The sequence below is a fragment of the Capricornis sumatraensis genome, chromosome 22 (genome assembly GCF_032405125.1).
Source record: "Capricornis sumatraensis isolate serow.1 chromosome 22, serow.2, whole genome shotgun sequence".
NCBI classification, from domain to species: Eukaryota; Metazoa; Chordata; class Mammalia; order Artiodactyla; family Bovidae; genus Capricornis; species Capricornis sumatraensis.
In genome coordinates this window covers 8,287,213-8,307,698 of record NC_091090.1, presented here as the reverse complement: position 1 = coordinate 8,307,698, position 20,486 = coordinate 8,287,213, and the positions used below count along the sequence as shown (strand labels likewise).

The 20,486-nt window shown below is 48.2% G+C and overlaps 1 protein-coding gene across 4 annotated transcripts in view; it reads right to left on the bottom strand.

Annotated features, from left to right (window-relative positions):
* The window catches only part of DST (dystonin), a 522,626-nt gene that overhangs the window by 453,818 nt on the left and 48,322 nt on the right, over window positions 1–20,486 (bottom strand). For all 4 annotated transcript variants that reach the window (XM_068960483.1, XM_068960482.1, XM_068960484.1 and 1 more), the window contains exon 3: window positions 14,659–14,853. In XM_068960483.1, the coding sequence (XP_068816584.1) occupies window positions 14,659–14,853 (195 nt within the window). The remainder of the gene's footprint in view (window positions 1–14,658; window positions 14,854–20,486) is intronic.

The window sequence follows — 20,486 nt, the reverse complement described above, 5'->3', positions numbered from 1 at the left end:
GATAGAAAGAGTGCCTGATGAACTATGGACAGAGGTTTGTGACACTGTACAGGAGACAGGGATCAAGACCATTCCCAAGAAAAAGAAATGCAAAAAAGCAAAATGGCTGTCTGAGGAGGCCATATAAATAGCAGTGAAAAGAAGAGAAGCAAAAAGCAGAGAAAAGGAAAGATATACCCATCTGAATGCAGAGTTCCAAAGAATAGCAAGGAGAGATAAGAAAGCCTTCCTCAGCAATCAATGCAAAGAAACAGAGGAAAACAACAGAATGGGAAAGACTAAAGATCTCTTCAAGAAAATTAGAGATACTAAGAGAACATTTCATGCAAAGATGGGCTCGATAAAGGACAGAAATGGTATGGACCTAACAGAAGCAGAAGATATTAAGAAGAGGTGGCAAGAATACACAGAAGATCTTCCTGACCCAGATAATCAGGATGGTGTGATCACTCATCTACAGCCAGACATCCTGGAATGTGAAGTCAAGTGGGCCTTAGAAAGCATCACTATGAACAAAGCTAGTGGAGGTGATGGAATTCCAGTTCAGTTATTTCAAATCCTGAAAGATGATGCTGTGAAAGTGCTGCACTCAATATGCCAGTAAATTAGGAAAACTCAGCAGTGGCCACACGACTGGAAAAGGTCAGTTTTCATTCCAATTCCAAAGAAAGGCAAAGACAAAGAATGGTCAAACTACCATACAATTGCACTCATCTCACACACTAGTAAAGTAATGCTCAAAATTCTCTAAGCCAGGCTTCAGCAATACGTGAACCATGAACTTCCTGACGTTCAAGGCGGATTTAGAAAAGGCAGAGGAACCAGATATCAAATTGCCAACATCTGCTGGGTCATCAAAAAAACAAGAGAGTTCCAGAAAAACATCTATTTCTGCTTTATTGACTATGCCAAAGCCTTTGACTGTGTGGATCAAAATAAACTGGAAAATTCTGAAAGAGATGGGAATACCAGACCACCTGACCTGCCTCTTGAGAAACCTATATGCAGGTCAGGAAGCAACAGTTAGAACTGGACATGGAACAACAGACTGGTTCCAAATAAGAAAAGGAGTACATCACAGCTGTATATTGTCACCCTGCTTATTTACCTTATATGCAGAGTACATCATGAGAAACACTGGGCTGGAGGAAGCATAAGCTGGAATCAAGATTTCCAGGAGAAATATCAATAACCTCAGATATGCAGATGACACCACCCTTATGGCAGAAAATGAAGAGAAACTAAAGAGCCTCTTGATGAAAGTAAAAGAGGAGAGTGAAAAAGTTGGCCTAAAGTTAAACATTCAGAAAACTAAAATCATGGCATCCGGTCCCAATACTTCATGGGAAATAGATGGGGAAACAGTGGAAACAGTGTCAGACTTTATTCTGGGGGGCTCGAAAATCACTGCAAATGGTGATTGCAGCCATGAAATTAAAAAATGCTTACTTCTTGGAAGAAAAGTTATGACCAACCTACATAGCATATTCAAAAGCAGAGACATTACTTTGCCAACAAAAGTCCATCTAGTCAAGGCTATGGTTTTTTCAGTGGTCATGTATGGATGTGAGAGTTGGACTGTGAAGAAAGCTGAGTGCCAAACAATTGATGTTTTTGAACTGTGGTGTTGGAGAAGACTCTTGAGAGTCCCTTGGACTGCAAGGAGATCCAACCAGTCCATCCTAAAGGAGATCAGCCCTGGGTGTTAATTGTTAGGACTGATGATGAAGCTGAAACTCCAGTACTTTGGCCACCTCATGCGAAGAGTTGACTCATTGGGAAAGACTCTGATGCTGGGAGGGATTGGGGGAAGGAGGAGAAGGGGCCGACAGAGGATGAGATGGATGGATGGCATCACTGACTCGATGGACATGAGTTTGGGTGAATTCCGGGAGTTGGTGATGGACAGGGAGGCCTGGCGTGCTGCAATTCATGGGGTCGCAAAGAGTTGGACACGACTGAGCGACTGAACTGGACTGAACTGGATCAACTAGACCGTCTCTGAAGACACTGTCTTTTCAGATCTTTGATCCACCACTGTCCATGAAAACTGTAAAGGCACAAGTGGCTATCTAAAATTTTCCTGGAAAAGGAAGACTAAAGAAAATAATTTAGAAAATAAAAAATAGGGACTTCCCAGGTAGACCAATGGTTAAAAATCTGCCTTGCAATGTGGGGGACGGAGGTCAACCCTGGTTGGAGAACAAAGATCCCACATGCGCCGGAGCAGCTAAGCCTGTCCAACACAACTGTTGAGCCCAAGTACCACAACTAATGAGTCCAAGTACCTCAACTACTGAGCCCAAGTACTGCAACTACAGGGTTCATGTGCCACAGAAAAAGATCCCACCTGCTGCAACTAAGCCAGAATAATACATAAATATTTTTTAAATAATAATAAAAGATTTCTAATTTTTAAAATTTCTATAAGCTCTCTTTGCCTGGAACTTAAAGAATTTAAACTTTTTAAGACAAGAGATGATGCTGAGTACAAGGTGAACAGAACAGGCCTTGCTGCCATCAAAATACTGATGTCAAAAAGAATAGTGAGTTAGAAGAATGTGCTTATTCGTCCCCAAGCAGAGCACATGAATCCCTTCACCAAGCTCATCCTGGTTTCATGAGCTGCTTGAGAAATTAAACTTTATCTATATCAGCACCATTCATTTATATTACCACCTACCCTGCAAGCTCCTGGGGACCAATTATTCTTACACTTACTGACAGTAAATTTATAATAAATGAAATATTTGGTAGGGGCCTGTAAGGGGTAGCAGTGAGCAAAGACTCGGTAAGCTGAATGGATATTAGTCCACAAATTCCTTCTGAAGCAGTCAGCAGAAGAAATTTGACTTTATTTATTCAATGCATTCTCTAGAACGCCAAAGAGGAAAAGGAAACAAACATTTCCTTTAGGAGCTCTGTGTCTGCCAATTAATTAAGCCAAGGGAAGGTGTGAGCTGTAAGTAAGCCTTCCCTACAAAGGGCCGTGTCCTGAGGTTATGCAAATAAAGCTACAGGGGGCTCCACACAAGGAAAGGAGAGGAAAAGGCAAGAGCTCCGTAGTCCCCAAGCAGGAAAGGGAGAGAGAAACATCCTACATTCTCAGTGAGATCACAGAGGTCTGGTTAGTCTTTGCTACACAGCAGCGAGCTCCCAACTACAAAGATGACCTAAAATCCTGTTAATATTAACTTAAAATAAAAACTATGCAATGTTCCAAAACACCTTGCACCCTTATAATGACCTAAGCTGCAAAGAAAAGAACTGTAAATTTCCCCAAAACCTGAAAACAAGATCCAGCAAGAGAAGGAAGAAGCGAGGGAGCTCAAGGAAGTGTTCCGGTAGGAGAGGACCGGGCGGGGAGGGGAAACCCGCCTGCCTGGGAAATCCTTTCCAGGTTCTACCTGAGACGCCTTTTCTGGGTCAGATACACACATCCTTCAGTGCAAGTCAAGAGCTCTGGACCCACCTCTGCCTAAGGCATCTGTAATTTTTTTCCTTTCCTTCTTTTTTTTTTTTTGGTATATTCAAGGGTTTGGTTTCCTGTGTCACTGAAAACAAAAGAGTATTCAGATATGTGTTGTTTTAAACTGCATTTTCCCTGCCCCTACTCCCCACCTCTGCTAACCACCTCTCTGCTCTCTGCATCTATAATTCAGAGGGAGGTGTTGAAGTTAAAGGAACCTCCACGCTCTTCCCGACCTCTTGGCTACGGAGGACCCCCCAGCTCAGACCTCCGCTCTCTTCTCCATCAGTATTCACTTCCCGGGCCATCCTACCCAGTCTCATGGCTTTGATAGCATCCACGTATTGATACTAATGACTTCATGAAGTCTAAACCCTAGGAAATCTAGTAGGTATTTCAGACTTAACATATCCAAACTGGAAATTTGATTTCTACCCCTCAAACCAAAACGCTTCTTCCCCAGTATTCGTCTTTCAGAAATCAAGACCACCAGCCATCTGTGCTAAGCCTGCCTGTCCTCCAACCTGAGTCAAAAGTACCAAGCTAAGAACATGGAAACAACCCAAGCGTCCATCAACAGATGAACGGATAAAGAAGTGGTACATATATACAATGGAATACTGCTCAGTCATAAAAAAGAATGAAATAACGCCATGCACAGTAAAATGAATGGACCCAGAGATGATCATACTAAGTAAAGTAGCCAAGAAAGAGAAAGACAAATATCATCATCTCACCTATATGCGGAATCTAAAATATGACACAATACGACAAAAATGAACTTATCTACAAAACAGAAGCCAAGACTCAGACTCGGAGACATAAAGAACAGACTTGTGGCTGCCAAACAGGGGAGGGTGCTGGAGAGGTGGACTGGGAGTCTGGGATTAGCAGACGCAGACGATCACATACAGGATGGACGAACAACAAGGTCCTATAACACTGGGAACCATATTCAACATGAGGGGATGAAACAGAATGAAAAAGAATATGAAAAGAATACATACATGTAAATGTACATATATGTACGTATGAACAAATGATTCACAGATGTCGGCAACTTGAACTCTGATTCCTCTGCCTTTTCTAAATCCAGCTTGAACATCTGGAAGGTCATGGTTCATGTACTGTTGAAGCCTGGCTGGGAGAATTTTAAGTATTACTTTGCTAGCATGTGAGATGGGACTTCCCTGGTGGCTGAGAGGTTAAAGCATCTGCCTCCACTACGGGAGACCTGGGTTTGATCCCTGGGTCAGGAAGATCCCCTGGAGAAGGAAATGGCAACCCACTCCAGTATTCTTGCCTACAGAATCCCATGGATGGAGGAACCTGGTGGGCTACAGTCCATGGGGTCACAAAGAGTCGGACACGACTGAGTGACTTAACTTAACTTAACTTAGCGTGTGAGATGAGTGCAATTGTGCAGTAGTTTGAGCATTCTTTGGCATTGCCTTTCTTTGGGATTGGAATGAAAACTGACCTTTTCCAGTCCTGTGGCTATGCTGAGTTGTCCAAATTTGCTGGCATATTGAGTGCAGCACTTTCACAGTATCATCTTTTAGGATTTGAAATAGCTCAATGGGAATTCCATCACTTCCACTAGCTTTGTTCGTAGGGATGCTTCCTAAGGCCCACTTGACTTCACATTCCAGGATGTCTGGCTCTAGGTGAGTGATCACACCATCATGATTATCTGTGTCATGAAGATCTTTTTGTACAGTTCTTCTGTGTATTCTTGCCACTTCTTCTTAATATCTTCTGCTTCCATTAGGTCCATACCATTTCTGTCCTTTACTGTGCCCCTCTTTGCAAGAAATGTTTCCCTGGTATCTCTAATTTTCTTGAAGAGATCTCTAGTCTTTCCCATTCTATTGTTTTCCTCTATTTCTTGGCACTGATCACTGAGGAAGGCTTTCTTATCTCTCCTTGCTATTGTTTGGAACTCTGCATTCAAATGGGTATATCTTTCCTTTTCTTCTTTGCCTTTAGTTTCTCTTCTTTTCACAGCTATTTATAAGACCCCCTCAGACAACCATTTTGTCTTTTTGCATGTATTTTTCTTGGGGATGATCTTAATCACTGCCTCTTGTACAATGTCACAAACCTCTGTCCATAGTTCTTCGGGGACTCTGTCTATCAGATCTATCCCCTTGAGTTTGGCCTCAGGTCAAACAACAGGGAGGGAACACAGCCCATCTCCAAACATTAGATTAAAGATTTACTGAGCATGGTGTCACCCAGTCATAACAATACCCAGTTTCCCCCACAGTCAGCTTCTCTCATCAGGAAGCTTCCATAAGCCTCTTATGCTTATCCCTCAGAGGGCAGAGAATGAAAACCACAATCACAGAAAATTAATCAAATTGATCACATGGACCACAGCCTTGTCTAACTCAATGAAACTATGAACCATGCCATGTAGGGCCCCAAGATGAACGGGTCATGGTGGAGAGGTCTGCCAGAATGTGGTCCACTGGAGAAGGGAATGGCAAACCACTTCGGCATTCTTGCCTTGAGAACCCCATGAACAACATGAAAAGGCAAACAGATAGGAGACGGAAAGACGAACTCCCCAGGTCTGTAGGTGCCCAATGTGCTACTGGACAAGAGTAAAGAAATAACTCCAGAAAGAATGAAGAGACGGAGCCAAAGCAAAACAACACCCAGTTGTAGATGTGACTGGTGAAGGAAGTAAAGTCCGATGCTGGAAAGAGCAATGTTGCATAGGAACTTGGAATGTTAGGTCCACGAATCAAGGTAAATTGGAAGAGGTCAAACAGGAGATGACGAGAGTGAACATGGACATTCTAGGAATCAGTGAACTAAAATGGACCGGAATGGCTGAATTTAACTCAGATGACCATTTTATCACTACTGTGGGCAAGAATCCCTTAGAAGAAATGGAATAGCCCTCATAGTCAAATGCAGTACTTGGGTCCAAAATGCAGTACTTAGGTCTGAAATGCAGTACTTGGGTGCAGTCTCAAAAATGACAGAATGATCTCTGTTCATTTCCGAGGCAAACCATTCAATATCACAGTAATCCAAGTCTATGCCCCAACCAGTAATGTTGAAGAAGCTGAAATTGAATGGTTCTATGAAGACCTACAAGATCTTCTGGAACTAACACCCAAAAAAGATGTCCTTTTCATCACAGGGGACTGGAATGCAAATGTAGGAAGTCAAGAAATACATGGAGTAACAGACAAGTTAGGCCTTGGAGTACAGAATGAAGCAGGGCAAAGGCTAACAGAGTTTTGTTAAGAAAATACACTAGTCATAGCAAACACCGTCTTCTAACAACACAAGAGAAGACTCCACACATGGACATCACTAGATGGTCAACACTGAAATCAGATTGATTATACTTTTTGCAGCCAAAGATGGAGAAGCTCTATAGAGTCAGCAAAACAAGACCAAGAGCTGACTGTGGCTCAGATCATGAACTCCTTATTGCCAAATTCAGACTTAAATTGAAGAAAGTAGGGAAAACCACTAGACCATTCAGGTATGACCTAAATCAAATCCCTTATGATTATACAGTGAAAGTGACAAATAGATCAAGGGATTACAACTGATAGACAGAGTGCCTGAAGAACTATGGATGGTGTTTCATGACATTGTACAGGAGGCAGGGATCAAGACCATCCCCAAGAAAAATAAATGCAAAAAGACAAAATGGTTGTCTGAGGAGGCTTTACAAATAGCTGAGAAAAGAAGAGAAGTGAAAGGCAAAGAAGAAAAGGAAAGATATACCCATTTGAATGCAGAGTTCCAAACAATAGCAAGGAGAGATAAGAAAGCCTTCCTCAGTGATCAGTGCCAAGAAATAGAGGAAAACAATAGAATGGAAAAGACTAGAGATCTCTTCAAGAAAATTAGAGATACCAGGGAAACATTTCTTGCAAAGATGGGCTCGATAAAGGACAGAAACAGAAGCAGAAGATATTAAGAAGAAGTGGCAAGAATACACAGAAGAACTGTACAAAAAAGATCTTCACAACCCGGATAATCATGATGGTGTGATCACTCACCTAGAGCCAGACATCCTGGAATGTGAAGTCAAGTGGGCCTTAGGAAGCATCCCTACGAACAAAGCTAGTGGAGGTGATGGAATTCCCATTGAGCTATTTCAAATCCTAAAAGATGATACTGTGAAAGTGCTGCACTCAATATGCCAGCAAATTTGGACAACTCAGCATAGCCACAGGACTGGAAAAGGTCAGTTTTCATTCCAATCCCAAAGAAAGGCAATGCCAAAGAATGCCCAAACTACCACACAATTGCACTCATCTCACACGCTAGTAAGGTAATCTTCAAAATTCTCCAAGCCAGGCTTCAGCAATACATGAACCGTGAACTTCCAGATGTTCAAGCTGGATTTAGAAAAGGCAGAGGAACCAGAGATCAAATTGCCAACATCCGGTGGATCATAGAAAAAACAAGAGAGTTCCACAAAAACATCTATTTCTGCTTTATTGACTATGCCAAAGCCTTTGACTGTGTGGATCTCAACAAACTGTGGAAAATTCTGAAAGAGATGGGAATACCAGACCACCTGACCTTCCTCCTGAGAAATCTGTATGCAGGTCAAGAACAGTTAGAACTGTACATGGAACAACAGAGTGGTTCCAAATAGGGAAAAGAATACATCAAGGCTGTATACTGTCACCCTGCTTAATTAGCTTCTATGCAGAGTACATCATGAGAAACACTGGGCTGGAGGAAGCATAAGCTGGAATCAAGATTGCTGGGAGAAATATCAATAACCTCAGATATGCAGATGACACCACCCTTATGGCAGAAAGTGAAGAGGAACTAAAAAGCCTCTTGATGAAAGTGAAAGAGGAGAGTGAAAAAGTTGGCTTAAAGCTCAACATTCAGAGAACTCAGATCACGGCATCCAGTCCCATCACTTCATGGCAAATAGATGGGGAAACAATGGAAACAGTGACAGACTTTATTTTGGGGGGCTCCAAAATCACTGCAGATGGTGACTGCAGCCATGAAATTAAAAGACACTTGCTCCTTGGAAGAAAACCTATGACAAACCTCAGTTGAGTTCAGTTCAGTAGCTCAGTCGTGTCCGACCCTTTGCGACCCCATGAGTTGCAGCACACCAGGCCTCCCTGTCCATCACCAACTCCCGGAGTTCACTCAGACTCTCGTCCATCGAGTCAGTGATGCCATCCAGCCATCTCATCCTCTGTTGTCCCCTTCTCCTCTAGATAGCATATTAAAAAGCAGAGACATTACTCTGCCAACAAAGGTCCATCTAGTCAAAGCTATGGTTTTTCCAGTAGTCATGTATGGATGTGAGAGTTGGACTATGAAGATAGCTGAGTCCCTAAGAATTGATGCTTTTGAACTGTGGTGTTGGAAAAGACTCTTGAGAGTCCCTTGGACTGCAAGGAGATCCAACCAAAAGGAAATTAGTCCTGAATATTCATTGGAAGGAGTGATGCTAAAGCTGAAACTCCAATACTTTGGCCACCTGATGCAAAAAACTGACTCACTGGAAAAGACCCTGATGCTGGGACTGATTGAAGGTGGGAGGAGAAGGGGATCACAGAGGATTAGATGGTTGGATGGCATCACAGACTCAATGGACATCAGTTTGAGTAAACTCCAGTAGTTGGTGATGGACAGGGAGGCCTGGCGTGCAGCAGTCCATGGGGTCGCAGAGTCGGACAGGACTGAGCGACTGAACTGAACTGAATTAAGATACTGGTGACCTCCTTCAAAAGGTCCCATGCACGCACTGCTGCACTCAGTGCCCTGACCCTGCAGCAGGCCACCTCCAGCCCACGCCTCTGCTGGAGACCCCTGTGCACTCACAGGCAAGTCTGGGTCAGTCTCCTGCCGGTCACTGCTCCTTTCTCCTGGGTCCTGGTGTGCACAAGGTTTTGTTTGTGCCCTCCAAGGGTCTGTGTCCCAGTCCTGAGTATGTTCGGGCATACATCTGAATCACCTTACTGTACCTACGAATCAAGTACATATGAATCACCTCACTGTAACGCAGAAACTAACACAACACTGAATCAACATACTTCAGTAAACTTTTTTAAAAAGTACCAAGCTTGATTATCCAGGTACTCAGGACAGGGGCCCCAGAGTGAAGGACAGAAGCCTTATTTTTGCCAGCAGGGGGAGTGGGTGACTGCTTGGTCGGTGCCTGGAGGTGCTGGTAGTTTTTACTCAGAGTCCTTCACCGCCACTGAAAAAGAGTCAGAGGCTCTGAGTCAAGGAAATGCCCGCGATGAGGTTGAAACGTGCACAGAACTGGGACCCGTAAAGCATAACAGCGTCAGAGTCAGGGCACCTGGTTATCTGTGGGTGCTCTCAAGTTCTGACCCCTCTGTGTGTTCTATGTTAAGAGGCTCACGTGAGGGCAGAAACACTCCTGTTGTTTCCCCGGTCCTCTGCCCACCGAGGCCACGCTCACCGAGAAGCGCGGCCAGAAGGAGGTTCAGGGCTTCTCTGTGCTGCTCAACGCCATTTAAAAATGGGTACTGATGGATGCAAAAGTTAAAAAACATCTACACATGTAGGAAAACCGAGACTTAACGTGATGAAACTATGATCCATCCATGAGGATGAACTTCTAGCCCCAGATATGGGATCGTCTGAACCTCTGTATTCCACGTGCTCTGGTAGGAACTCCTGGGCTTACGACTTCGTTCTGTCATCCCCCAGGCGAGTGACCTTGACAAGCTTCCTCCTCTGGAAAGTGAGCGCCTGCGCCAGAGAACACTGGGAAGGTAAAAGGCGGAAGGCAGGGAATGCACAGAGCCACGTGCTCCCAGGGCGGGAGGGAGCGAGTGTGCGGTGACACGGCACCCACCCTGGGGACGGTAGGATGGGATGTTTCAGCTCTAGGAGTCAGAGCTCAAAAGGCTCTGCAAAGTCAAAATACTAGAGAAGCAAGGGAGATCTGGATCTAGTTATCTTTTCTGCTTCAAGGTGGTAAAAATTCCTAAATGTTCCAGCAACATGTCTTCGTGTACAGGATAAGTCCAAAGACCGGAGAGAGAAAATCAGGATAGATGTTTAGCTTACTCACTCTTAGAATCATCTCATTTCCCCAAAAGAGCAGGGAAAAAAAAAAATCACATTATTAACTTCATTTATATTAGTGATCTCTGTTACAAATTCTCACAGCCACAATGGAGTATAAAGGCTATACACAGAACAAGTAAACAGGTCGGAGCCGCTAAGACGCTGAAATATAATGCACTGCCCACAGCTCAGGCGCTTCCTGGCTGAAACTGCACCGTCATGTTTTCTGAGTCACCTCCTGACAGCAACATCCGTCGTCAGTCCTGTAGACTCATGGGCCCGTTGCTCACTCAGACTGCCGCCAGAAAGGCCTGCAGTGCTTCCCGTAGAGTCATTCACACAATCCCGAGTCAGCACAGCTGATGTACTTTATTCCCGCTCCAGGCCCTCATCAGAGCTGCCCTCAGGGCACCGCAGTAACACTGAGTCCTGAGCCACCGCCCGCGCGGCCAGCCCCGCTGTGCCCGCCGGAGAAGAGGCCGGCTCGGGGCTCCGGGAGAAGAGGCGGCGCCCAGCGGCCCACGGGCTGGACCCAACCCCGCCCAGAGGGGGACCAAAGGCTGGTGCTCACGACCTGTACAGCATGCAAAGAAATGTCAGCAAGGCTGTGCTACCAGCTCCGACAAACTTCAGTCTCCAGAACGACCCTGAGGAGACGCACACGGATGGAGGAGGTGAGCTTCACCTGCGCACAGAAAGTTCCTGCAATATCCTTCTCGCTTGCTTACAACAGGACAGCCCCCACCGCCCCTTCCTGCCCTCCAACCCCACTGCCTCTCAACAAATCCTGCTGAAGAGGGCAAAGGCCACCCGCAGCGTTCCCACTGGAAGTCACCACCAGATGGCGGCACAGAGCAACTGGCGAAGCCCACGTTCAGGTCCCAAACACCAGGCGCCAGACCCCTGGGACCGCTGCCCTGCCCTGTGGCCCTCGGGCCTACCCTGCTCCAGTTCGGTTCCTGATGACAGCTCACCTCCTCCAGGGCCTCCATGACGCACAGAAGATGCAGTTTCAATGCAGTGGTATCATGGCCCCCTCTCTATTTCCAGCTTTATCCTGTACATTTCTCATAAACCTCCACATCCAGCCAAATGGGTCTCAGCACCATCCCAGACCTCACCTCTGCTGCCTGTCCGATTCCTACGTGTACTTTAGCCCAACTCAGTCCTGTCTCTTGAAGTAGTTGCTCCCTGACCACCCCATTTGGGAGATAAAAGGGAAAAAAACCCCTCTCTGTTGTCCGGATCCTATAGGGCGTATGCTGTGTCCTGTGTGTACATTACTCATCTGTTTATTCAGTAAAATGCATCAGGTGCCATTTACCAGGAGACATTCTAGATCAGACGATTCGGCCCCCAGGAAAGACAAGGCCTGGGAGGAAAGAAAATGAAGGTATCACTATGTTCTGAGTGTTGATGCCAAGCAGGCCATCACCTCCACACGTCAGTTCATCCTCACCCGTCAGGGAGGCCACTGTTGCTATGATGACTCCACAATAAGAAAGCTGGGTCTCCAGGAGTTGGACAGCTGGGTAAAGATGATCACGTGTGTTCTTTGCCCTCCAGGGTCCCTGTCTGCCCGCCACACTGCTCATCCCTGCCCTGCCTTGTCCTCAGGTGCTGAGCTCTGAGATCCGCATCACTCACGCCCCCTGCCCTCTGGCATCCTGCTGGGTCGGGTCATGGAAAAGCGGGCGCACCTGCCCCCCTCCCCCACCCCCGCCCTCATCCTGACTCAGCGGGCTCTGGCAGGCTGCAGCCCTCAGGCACGGCTCCTGGAAGCCAGCCTTCCCACTGGGACCCAGCAAGACGACTGCCTGCTGCCGCCCCTGCAGGCCAGGAGTGGTGGGTAAGCAGTAGACAGGCTCCACAGGAAGCTGGCTGGACCATCGCAGCCCAACTCACACTTCTGGGCAGGCCTTACATGAACCTCTTAGTGTGAAAACTGCTTCCTGCCAGGTCCATGGAGTGGAAGGCAAACGTGCGTCTGTCTCAGTATAGAACCTGTCTTTCTCACCTGAGTAACTGCTCTGCTCAACATCTGGGCAAAGCACCTCACTCTCATGGGAAGGATCAGAAAAGACTTTCCTGAGCGGGTCGCCTGACGACGAGTCAGTGGTCAAGGTGGGCTGGAAGTCCCCAGGCAAACAGAGAGCAAGGTGAGGTGACCCAGGACAGACTCTCCAGGCGTCGGGACGTCTGACCGCCCATGGCAGTCGGGCACAGGGCTCAGGGGAGAGTAAAGGCGCGGTGATGCCGACTTATTTCACCATCCACGTGGGAAAATCGAAAGGCAGAATTAGCTAGATTCAGAGCAGGAAAACCAAGCTGGAGAGCCCTACCTTCAACAGGGCCACGTCGCAGAAGATAAGCCCCGCTGTTTAGCAAAAGATGCCCCCTAACGCCCAGCCAGACCCTGGTCTCATCTCCCAGCATCACTGAGCTGCCCCGAGCCTGCCACACCATCGGGCGTCCTGGCTTCTGTGTTTGCCCTCCTCATCAGAGACGCTGCCCTCCTCATCAGGGACGCTGCCCTCCTCATCAGGGATGCTGCCCTCCTCATCAGGGACGCTGCCCTCCTCATCAGGGACGCAGCCCACCTGCTCGACTCCCCTCTCAGGACATCGCAGGCATCTGCTTCTCTGCACACACGTCTGGTTCTGCACAACGTTCCCTCGTGCTAGTGCACGGTCCAAGGCAGCACTTCACTAACGCGGACCCGCCCTGCTTATTTGTGAGCGTCTGTCCATCGACGGGGCCAGGAGGCCCAGGAAGCAGGAGGGCAGCAGCTTGCAGAGAGGTGCTGGGGCTCCAAAGCCCACAGCCCAGACCCAAACCCTGGCACTGCCCCAGCCCCTGGGTGAACTCAGGCAAGTTATGATCCTCTCTGGGGCTCTATTTTATAATCCAGAAAACAGGGCTAACACCAGCCTCCACCTCAGAGGCTTGTTAAGTGAGTCACGTAGAACAATGCCTGGGCCACAAATAAGCCGTCAGTAATGTTTGTTGTTAATATATGTCTGTGTACCCCTTATTTCCTGTGTAGAAAAGCTTTTGTTGAATGGATGAGTTTTCCTATTTCATTTTGCTCTGTGTAGACACCGAATTCTGCTTAGCCTTTGCTTTATCTAAGCATAAAAGGAAGACTCTAAATATGTGTTTATCTTACAGGTGGTTAAACACGACCTTTTCTGTAAAGGAATTCAGCTTCTTGTCACTGTCGCTGGCCTGGGAGCAAACTCCACATACATTTGCTACACAGTCATCCCACTGAATGAACAGCAGGGCTGTTTTCACAACTCACAGGGACATAACATCACATCAGATCTTGCCAGCTCCCCTCGGGTCACAACGACCATGGGCCCCCACGACACAGAAGTGACCCACAGGAAAACTTGTCTCAAAGCTGAAGCAATGCAAGGTTACTGAAGTCATGAAATACTCTCTACAAGTTTTTAAAAATGTCAGCTTCTAAGCCCCAAATTCTTTACTGTTACAAGCCTGGCAACACGTTCCTGGGTGAGAGCCCCAACCAAGAGAGAAAATCAGAGCACGTGGAACAGCAAGCTCAGGAGGTGAGGAGGGGAGACCGGCTTCCAGGTGTGCCCCACGCTTCCCAGGTAACTGTCCAGGTGACTTCCCAGCTAACTGTCCAGTCTGGCTGACAGAGACCCAGGGTACTCCCTAGAAAAGGAGAGCATGGCCCCGTGGGAGCAACAGAAAGGCCACGCCAGAGGACGCAGCACCCCAGCATCGCCCCAACAGGAGCTGCAGAGGAGGGGTCAGCCCTCCGCCCAGGCCTCCCAACTCCGAGGCCACTTTGCGGAGGCCCCTGGTCCCCGGCCCAGCCCTCACCACGGCCAGGCCTCGGCGGGGGGACCCTGTGGCCCCATCCGGGCTGTGGACCCCGCGCTCAGGGTCAGGATTCTCGTTTTCAGTCTCCCCTCCCGCCAGCGACCAGCACTTCCCGGGAAACCGCACTCCACACTGACACAGCCGAGCTCAGCGCCGCTGGCCGGACGATCAGAGATTCGCTGAACACTTCAGGTCGACCGGACCATGTGTGAGGACTAAGGACCGCTCCGGGCGACACCGCACCTGACACTCCCGGCACGCCCGGCCCCACTCACCGGTCTGCGGGCAGCGGCGCTCTGCACGCTCTGGTAGAACTCGGGCGGGACGCGCGCGCCCCTGCGGAGCCGCCGCCGCCTCGCCGCGCCGTCCTGCTCGCTCTGCGCCGGGGCCTCCGCGGCGGGCTTCACGTCCTCCAGCCGGGCGGCCGCGGCGGCGCGTCTGCGGAGGTGCCGGGGGCTGGATCGGAATCCCTGAGCAGGAGACACAAGCGGACACACGCAGGTTGGTGCCGGCCGGCTGCGCTGTTCCCTGGGGCTCGCGGTGCAGGCGGCGCCAAAGCCACCAGCCCCGCAGGGGCCCTCGGCCCGCCCACAGGGAGCCCGACGCCGGGCAAGACCCGGGTTCCGGGTCCAGAGTTATTCTCCATTGAGAGACGCTTTTAATAAACAACAGAGTCCTACCGAATAAAGCGCAGGGAACTAGACTCAATATCCTGCGATAAACAATCGTGGAAAAGAATATGAAAAAGAATAGATGTATGTACAACTGAGTCACTTGGCTGTACAGCAGAAATTAATACATTATAAATCGACTACACTTCAATACATTAAAAAAAAAACTGTTTTTTACCCAGAAATTCCAGTTTTTATAAAAAGAGTAGGGAGACACACTGCTCTACTTCTGTGTACACAGTCAGACTAAGTGTGAAGAAGGGGGCTCCGTGATGATGGGGAGGGTCAGGACCCAGCAGCACCCCAGAGAAAGGGCCCTCTGCCTCCCCTCAGGAAGGAAGGCCAGGATTCCAAGGCATCACCAAGCAACACCTTCAAGTGAAGACCTAAACCTAACTGGGCGAAGGACGGTGTAGTGTGGCTTTGGAGGTCAGATGGGCCGGGGTGCAAATGCTGCTCATTATAGCTACACATTTATTAAATATTAATGACCTAACTTTTCTAGTCTAACAAATGGGTAACGTTCTCCTCAAAGGCTTTTGGTTGTTGTTGTTGTTGTTGTTTTACCCTTTATTTTACTACATGCATAGAATGTTATTATTTTTTTCTAATTAATTTTTATTGAAGTGTATAGTTGCTTATAATGTAATTTTCTGCTGTACAGCAAAGTGACTCAGCCCTATGTATACATATATCCCCTTTTTTAATTTCCTTCCCATTTAGGTCCCCACAGAACACCTGAGTAGAGTTCCCCGTGCTATATACTGTTCCCATCACTTATCTATTTTACACACGCACCAGCAGCCTGTACGTATCCACCTCAATCTCCCAATTACCCCCACCCTCTTTCCCCCCTGGTATCCATGCATTTGTTCTCTAGTCTGTGTCTGTCTCTGCTTTCTCTCACAGGGTTTTCCAGAAGGTAACAGATGCTAAAGGGCTTCCCTGGTGGCTCAGCTGGTGAAGAGTCCGCCTGCAATGCGGGAGACCTGGGTTCGATCCCTGGGTCGGGAAGATCCCCTGGAGAAGGGAAAGGCTCCCCACTCCAGTATTCTGGCCTGGAGAATTCCATGGACTGTATAGTCAATGGGGTCACAAAGGGTTGGACACGACCGTGCGACTTTCACTTCAATTTCAATGGATGTTAAAATTCTAAGCACAGCATCTGGCAAACAGCAGGCGCTGAACAAAAGGTTAATTTCCCTTCTCTTTTAAGTAAGGTAAGTATAAGGACAACTCGCTGGACATGGAAACAAGCTCCGTTGTGCATCTGGGAATGTGCATCTGTTTTGGAAAACACCACAGAATTCCATAAAATGATGCCTGTCCTGGCACGGCCAGTGTTTTGCCGCAGAGCAGAAGCCAGCCGCAGAGTTCACGAGCAGACTGGGACAGGTGATGGGGGGCAGCAGAGGGCACGTGGGGCCAGCAAATCCCACACGAGGATAAATGGATGAAGCTGAGCTCAGTGGGGCCAGCGGCACGTGCAGAGCATATAGGGTCTATGCTCCAGGCACGGGAGCAAGAGGGAAGAACAGAGGGGTAAGGGATGTCTGGATGGATGGTGTGTTTATGCAGCAAAAGGATGGCCTGCCAGGGTCAGAGCACAGCCACACTCAGAAGTCTAGTGGGAAGTGAGGGCAGACGAGGCGTCCAAGGCTCCACGGAGGGCTCGTTGGAGACTGTGGGTCTTCTGAAGTTTAGAAGACATACAGACACTTAGACTTCAGGGAAGGCATGGAAAAGAGAGAGCATGGATTTCAGGGGAGCAGGGGTGAGAGGCCCCGTGGACACTGCAGAGCCACGTGCAGGGAGCCGCGGAGGCACTGACAGGGGGGCCCTGCACACCAGGCCAGGGTGACGGGAAAGGACAGAAGTCCAGGTGACATGCACAGGCGCTCGGAGGTCAACGGAAAAACAAGCAGGAGGAAACGCAGTTTGGGCACGCACTTCTCACAGCAAACACAGGGGCCTGATGCCCCCCTCCTCTGTGTGCGGGCTGAGGGGTGCCTCCACAGTCCCCACCGGGCCCAGGAGGTGCCTAAGGTCCCACGCACCACCAGGCTGCACAGCAGGTGCCGCGAAAAGAATGGAGAGGGGGGAGCCCAGACGCTGGCCGAGCCAGGCTGCTGTCTAAATACACGGGTTCCTGGATGGTCCCCTCCATGCGCGCACTATGAGGACGGCTGAGGGGTGCAGTCTCCACTAGGTGGCACCGATTTCCAGAAATGGGTGCACTGATGGAATGAACAGTGACAACTTCCTAGCTCCTGTCCCAGTGGACTGACCCAAGCCTGCTTCTTGGGTAAGAACGCAGAGTCTCTTCCTCTCATGCTCTTAGGAGGAATCAGTAACCAAATTTTACTTAAACTTCTACTATTACCAATAGACTTCCTTGGTGGCTCAGATGGAAGCGTCTGCCTACAATGTGGGAAACCGGAGTTCAATCCCTGGGTCGGGAAGATGCCCTGGAGAAGCGAATGGCAACCAACTCCAGTATTCTTGCCTGGAAAATCCCATGGACGAAGGAGCCTCGTAGGCTACAGTCCATGGGGTCGCAAAGAGTCGGACACGACTAAGCGACTTCACTTTCTTTTCTATTATTACCAATAGAAGGCCTCAAAGGCCTTACAAATTCTAGAAATAAAACCACATAAAACTTGCTTAAAGTGATAAAAAAAAAATATATTAGTAGTCATTCTGGAGAATAGTAATCCAGTAAATCCACACCCCTCTATCTACTCTAGAGGAACTTTGCCAAGTATGCCCAAGAAGATGGTCAAGCATTGCTTACATAAAAATTAGAAACTGTTTAAATCAGTCTTTTCTTAACTCCTTCAATTTTCATTCCACCTTCACATCTGTGAAGCTCTGAGCACCATCACATAAGCCTCTGTGATTTCTCTCATATCCAAATACACGTGCACTATTTTAAAATAACTCTTTACAAGCACTACAGGGCAGGACACAGACAGCAGCCAGGCTATCTGGGCTCATGACGGCCTCTGTCACTTCCTACCTCTGTGATCCTGAAGAGCTGCTTAGCCACATCCTCATTTGTAAAATGGAGCTTAAAAGCACTACTTAATTCACAGATTTGTTAAGAAGAATAAACAAATGTAAAGTGCTCAGTGCCTGGTATACAGCAAAACATACGGGTCACCTGTGATCATTAGGCAAATTGCTTGTGTAAATAAAAGGTATTCTTAAAGACTAAGGCGTTATTAATCCAATACGAAAAGGAAAAGGAGTCACACTGCAGGTGTGCCTCGCTGACAGACACACGGAGGCTCCTCCCTCCCTGCTCATCAGGAGAGCTCTTCGCTCCAGAGCATCCCAGGCGCTCACTCTCCTGAGAGTCAGAACTATCTGGGCTGGAACCCCAGCTCTCCCACTTCTAGGCGTACAATCTCGGAGCTCACAGATCGCTACTTCTCAAAGCCTCAGATTCTTCTTCTGCCGAATGCATACAATACTCGCCTCTCACGGGGGTCAGACAGTGTTTAAAGGAGGTGGTCCACGTGAGCCTCATGGAACAGTACACATATCAGCCTACGCAGCCGATGCATTACCCCCTTCATTACTACAGGCCCACTTCCTGGATCCCGAGGTGCCAACTCACCTGCCGCTCAGAACTATGACCACAAACACTGCAAACGGCACAGAGTCATCACTGAGCAGGCAGCTTCCTCATTTCCCTAAGGCAATGCAGAGCACTGGTGTTTCCTGCACGTGCTCATTCTAAACACTATCAAAAAATACGCCATGACTTTTGAAAACAATTTTATTTATTTTGGGCAGAGCTGGGTCTGGCGTGCTTTGCGGTCTTTCTCTAGTTGCGGGGAGTGGGGGCTTCTCACTGCTGGCTTCTCCTGCTATAAGCACAGACTCCAGGAGCCCGCCGGTCAGCAGCTGCAGCGCACAGGTTCAGTAGTTTCGGGGCACGGACAAAGCTGATCCACAGCACGTGGAATCTTCCAGGGCCAGGGATCGAACCCATGTCCCCTGCGTTGGCAGGCAGACTCTTATCCACCGTGCCAACAGGAAGTCCCTGCTGCTGCTGCTGCTAAGTCACTTCAGCCGTGTCCAACTCTGTGCAACCCCACAGACGGCAGCCCACCAGGCTCCCCTGTCCGTGGGATTCTCCAGGCAAGAACACTGGAGTGGGTTGCCATTTCCTTCTCCAATGCATGAGAGTGAAAAGTGAAAGTGAAGTCGCTCAGTCGTGTCTGACTCTTAGCGACCCCATGGACTGCAGCCCACCAGGCTCCTCCGTCCATGGGATTTTCCAGGCAAGAGTACTGGAGTGGGGTGCCATTGCCTTCTCCCGGAAGTCCCTAAGTCATGACTTTTAACAAAAGGACATTTCCTTTTGCAACAGCAGGTGGTGCTATAAGCTCTCGCAGGTGTTAACAGGCTTTGATGGCATCAGTGTGAAGTCTATCTCTCCCTCCAGGCATTCGATCTTGCCCTCATGCCCTTCAAGGACTGATGCTGAAGCTGAAGCTCCAACACTTTGGCCACATGATGCGAAGAGCTGACTCATTGGAAAAGATCCTGCTGCTGGGAAAGATTGAAGGCGGGAAGATAAGAGGACAACAGAAGATGAGATGATTGGACGGCATCACCGACTCAATGGACATGGGTTTGAGTAAACTCCGGGAGTTGGTGATGGACAGGGAGGCCTGGCGTGCTGCAGGTCATGGGGTCGCAAAGAGTCAGACACGACTGAGCAACTGAACTGAACTGAACATGCCCTTCAACCAGGAGGTGGGAGGCACTTGGCAGTCTCTCAGTAATGGACTTCTGTCATTTTTAGGGCACCCTATTTTAAATTTTTTTTAAATTATTTTCTTTATTGAAGCATAGCTGATTTAAAATGTGTCTGTTTTCGGTGCACAGCACAGTGATTCCATAATTTTACTATAAATGGTGGTTTATCTGCTAAGTCCAGAAAAGGCAATGGCAACCCACTCCAGTACTCTTGCCTGGAAAATCCCAAGCACAGAGGAGCCTGCTAGCCTGCAGTCCATGGGGTCGAGAAGAGTCGGACATGACTGAGCGACTTCACTTTCACTTTTCACTTTCATGCATTGGAGAAGGAAATGGCAACCCACTCCAGTGTTCTTGCCTGGAGAATTCCATGGACAGGGGAGGCTGGCAGGCTACAGCCCATGGGATCACAAAGAGTCAGACACAACTGAAGCGACTTAGCATGCATATGCCCACATATATTCTTTTTCAGATTCCTTTCCCATATAGGTAATCACAAAGTGTTCGAGTATAGTTCCCTGCACTAAACAATAGGTCCTTGTAGATTACCCATTTTATTTATAGTAGTGTGTATGTGTTAATCCCAAACTACTAATTTATCCCTCCCCTCCTTTTCCCTTTGGTAACAATAAGTTTATTTTCTACATCTATGACTCTAG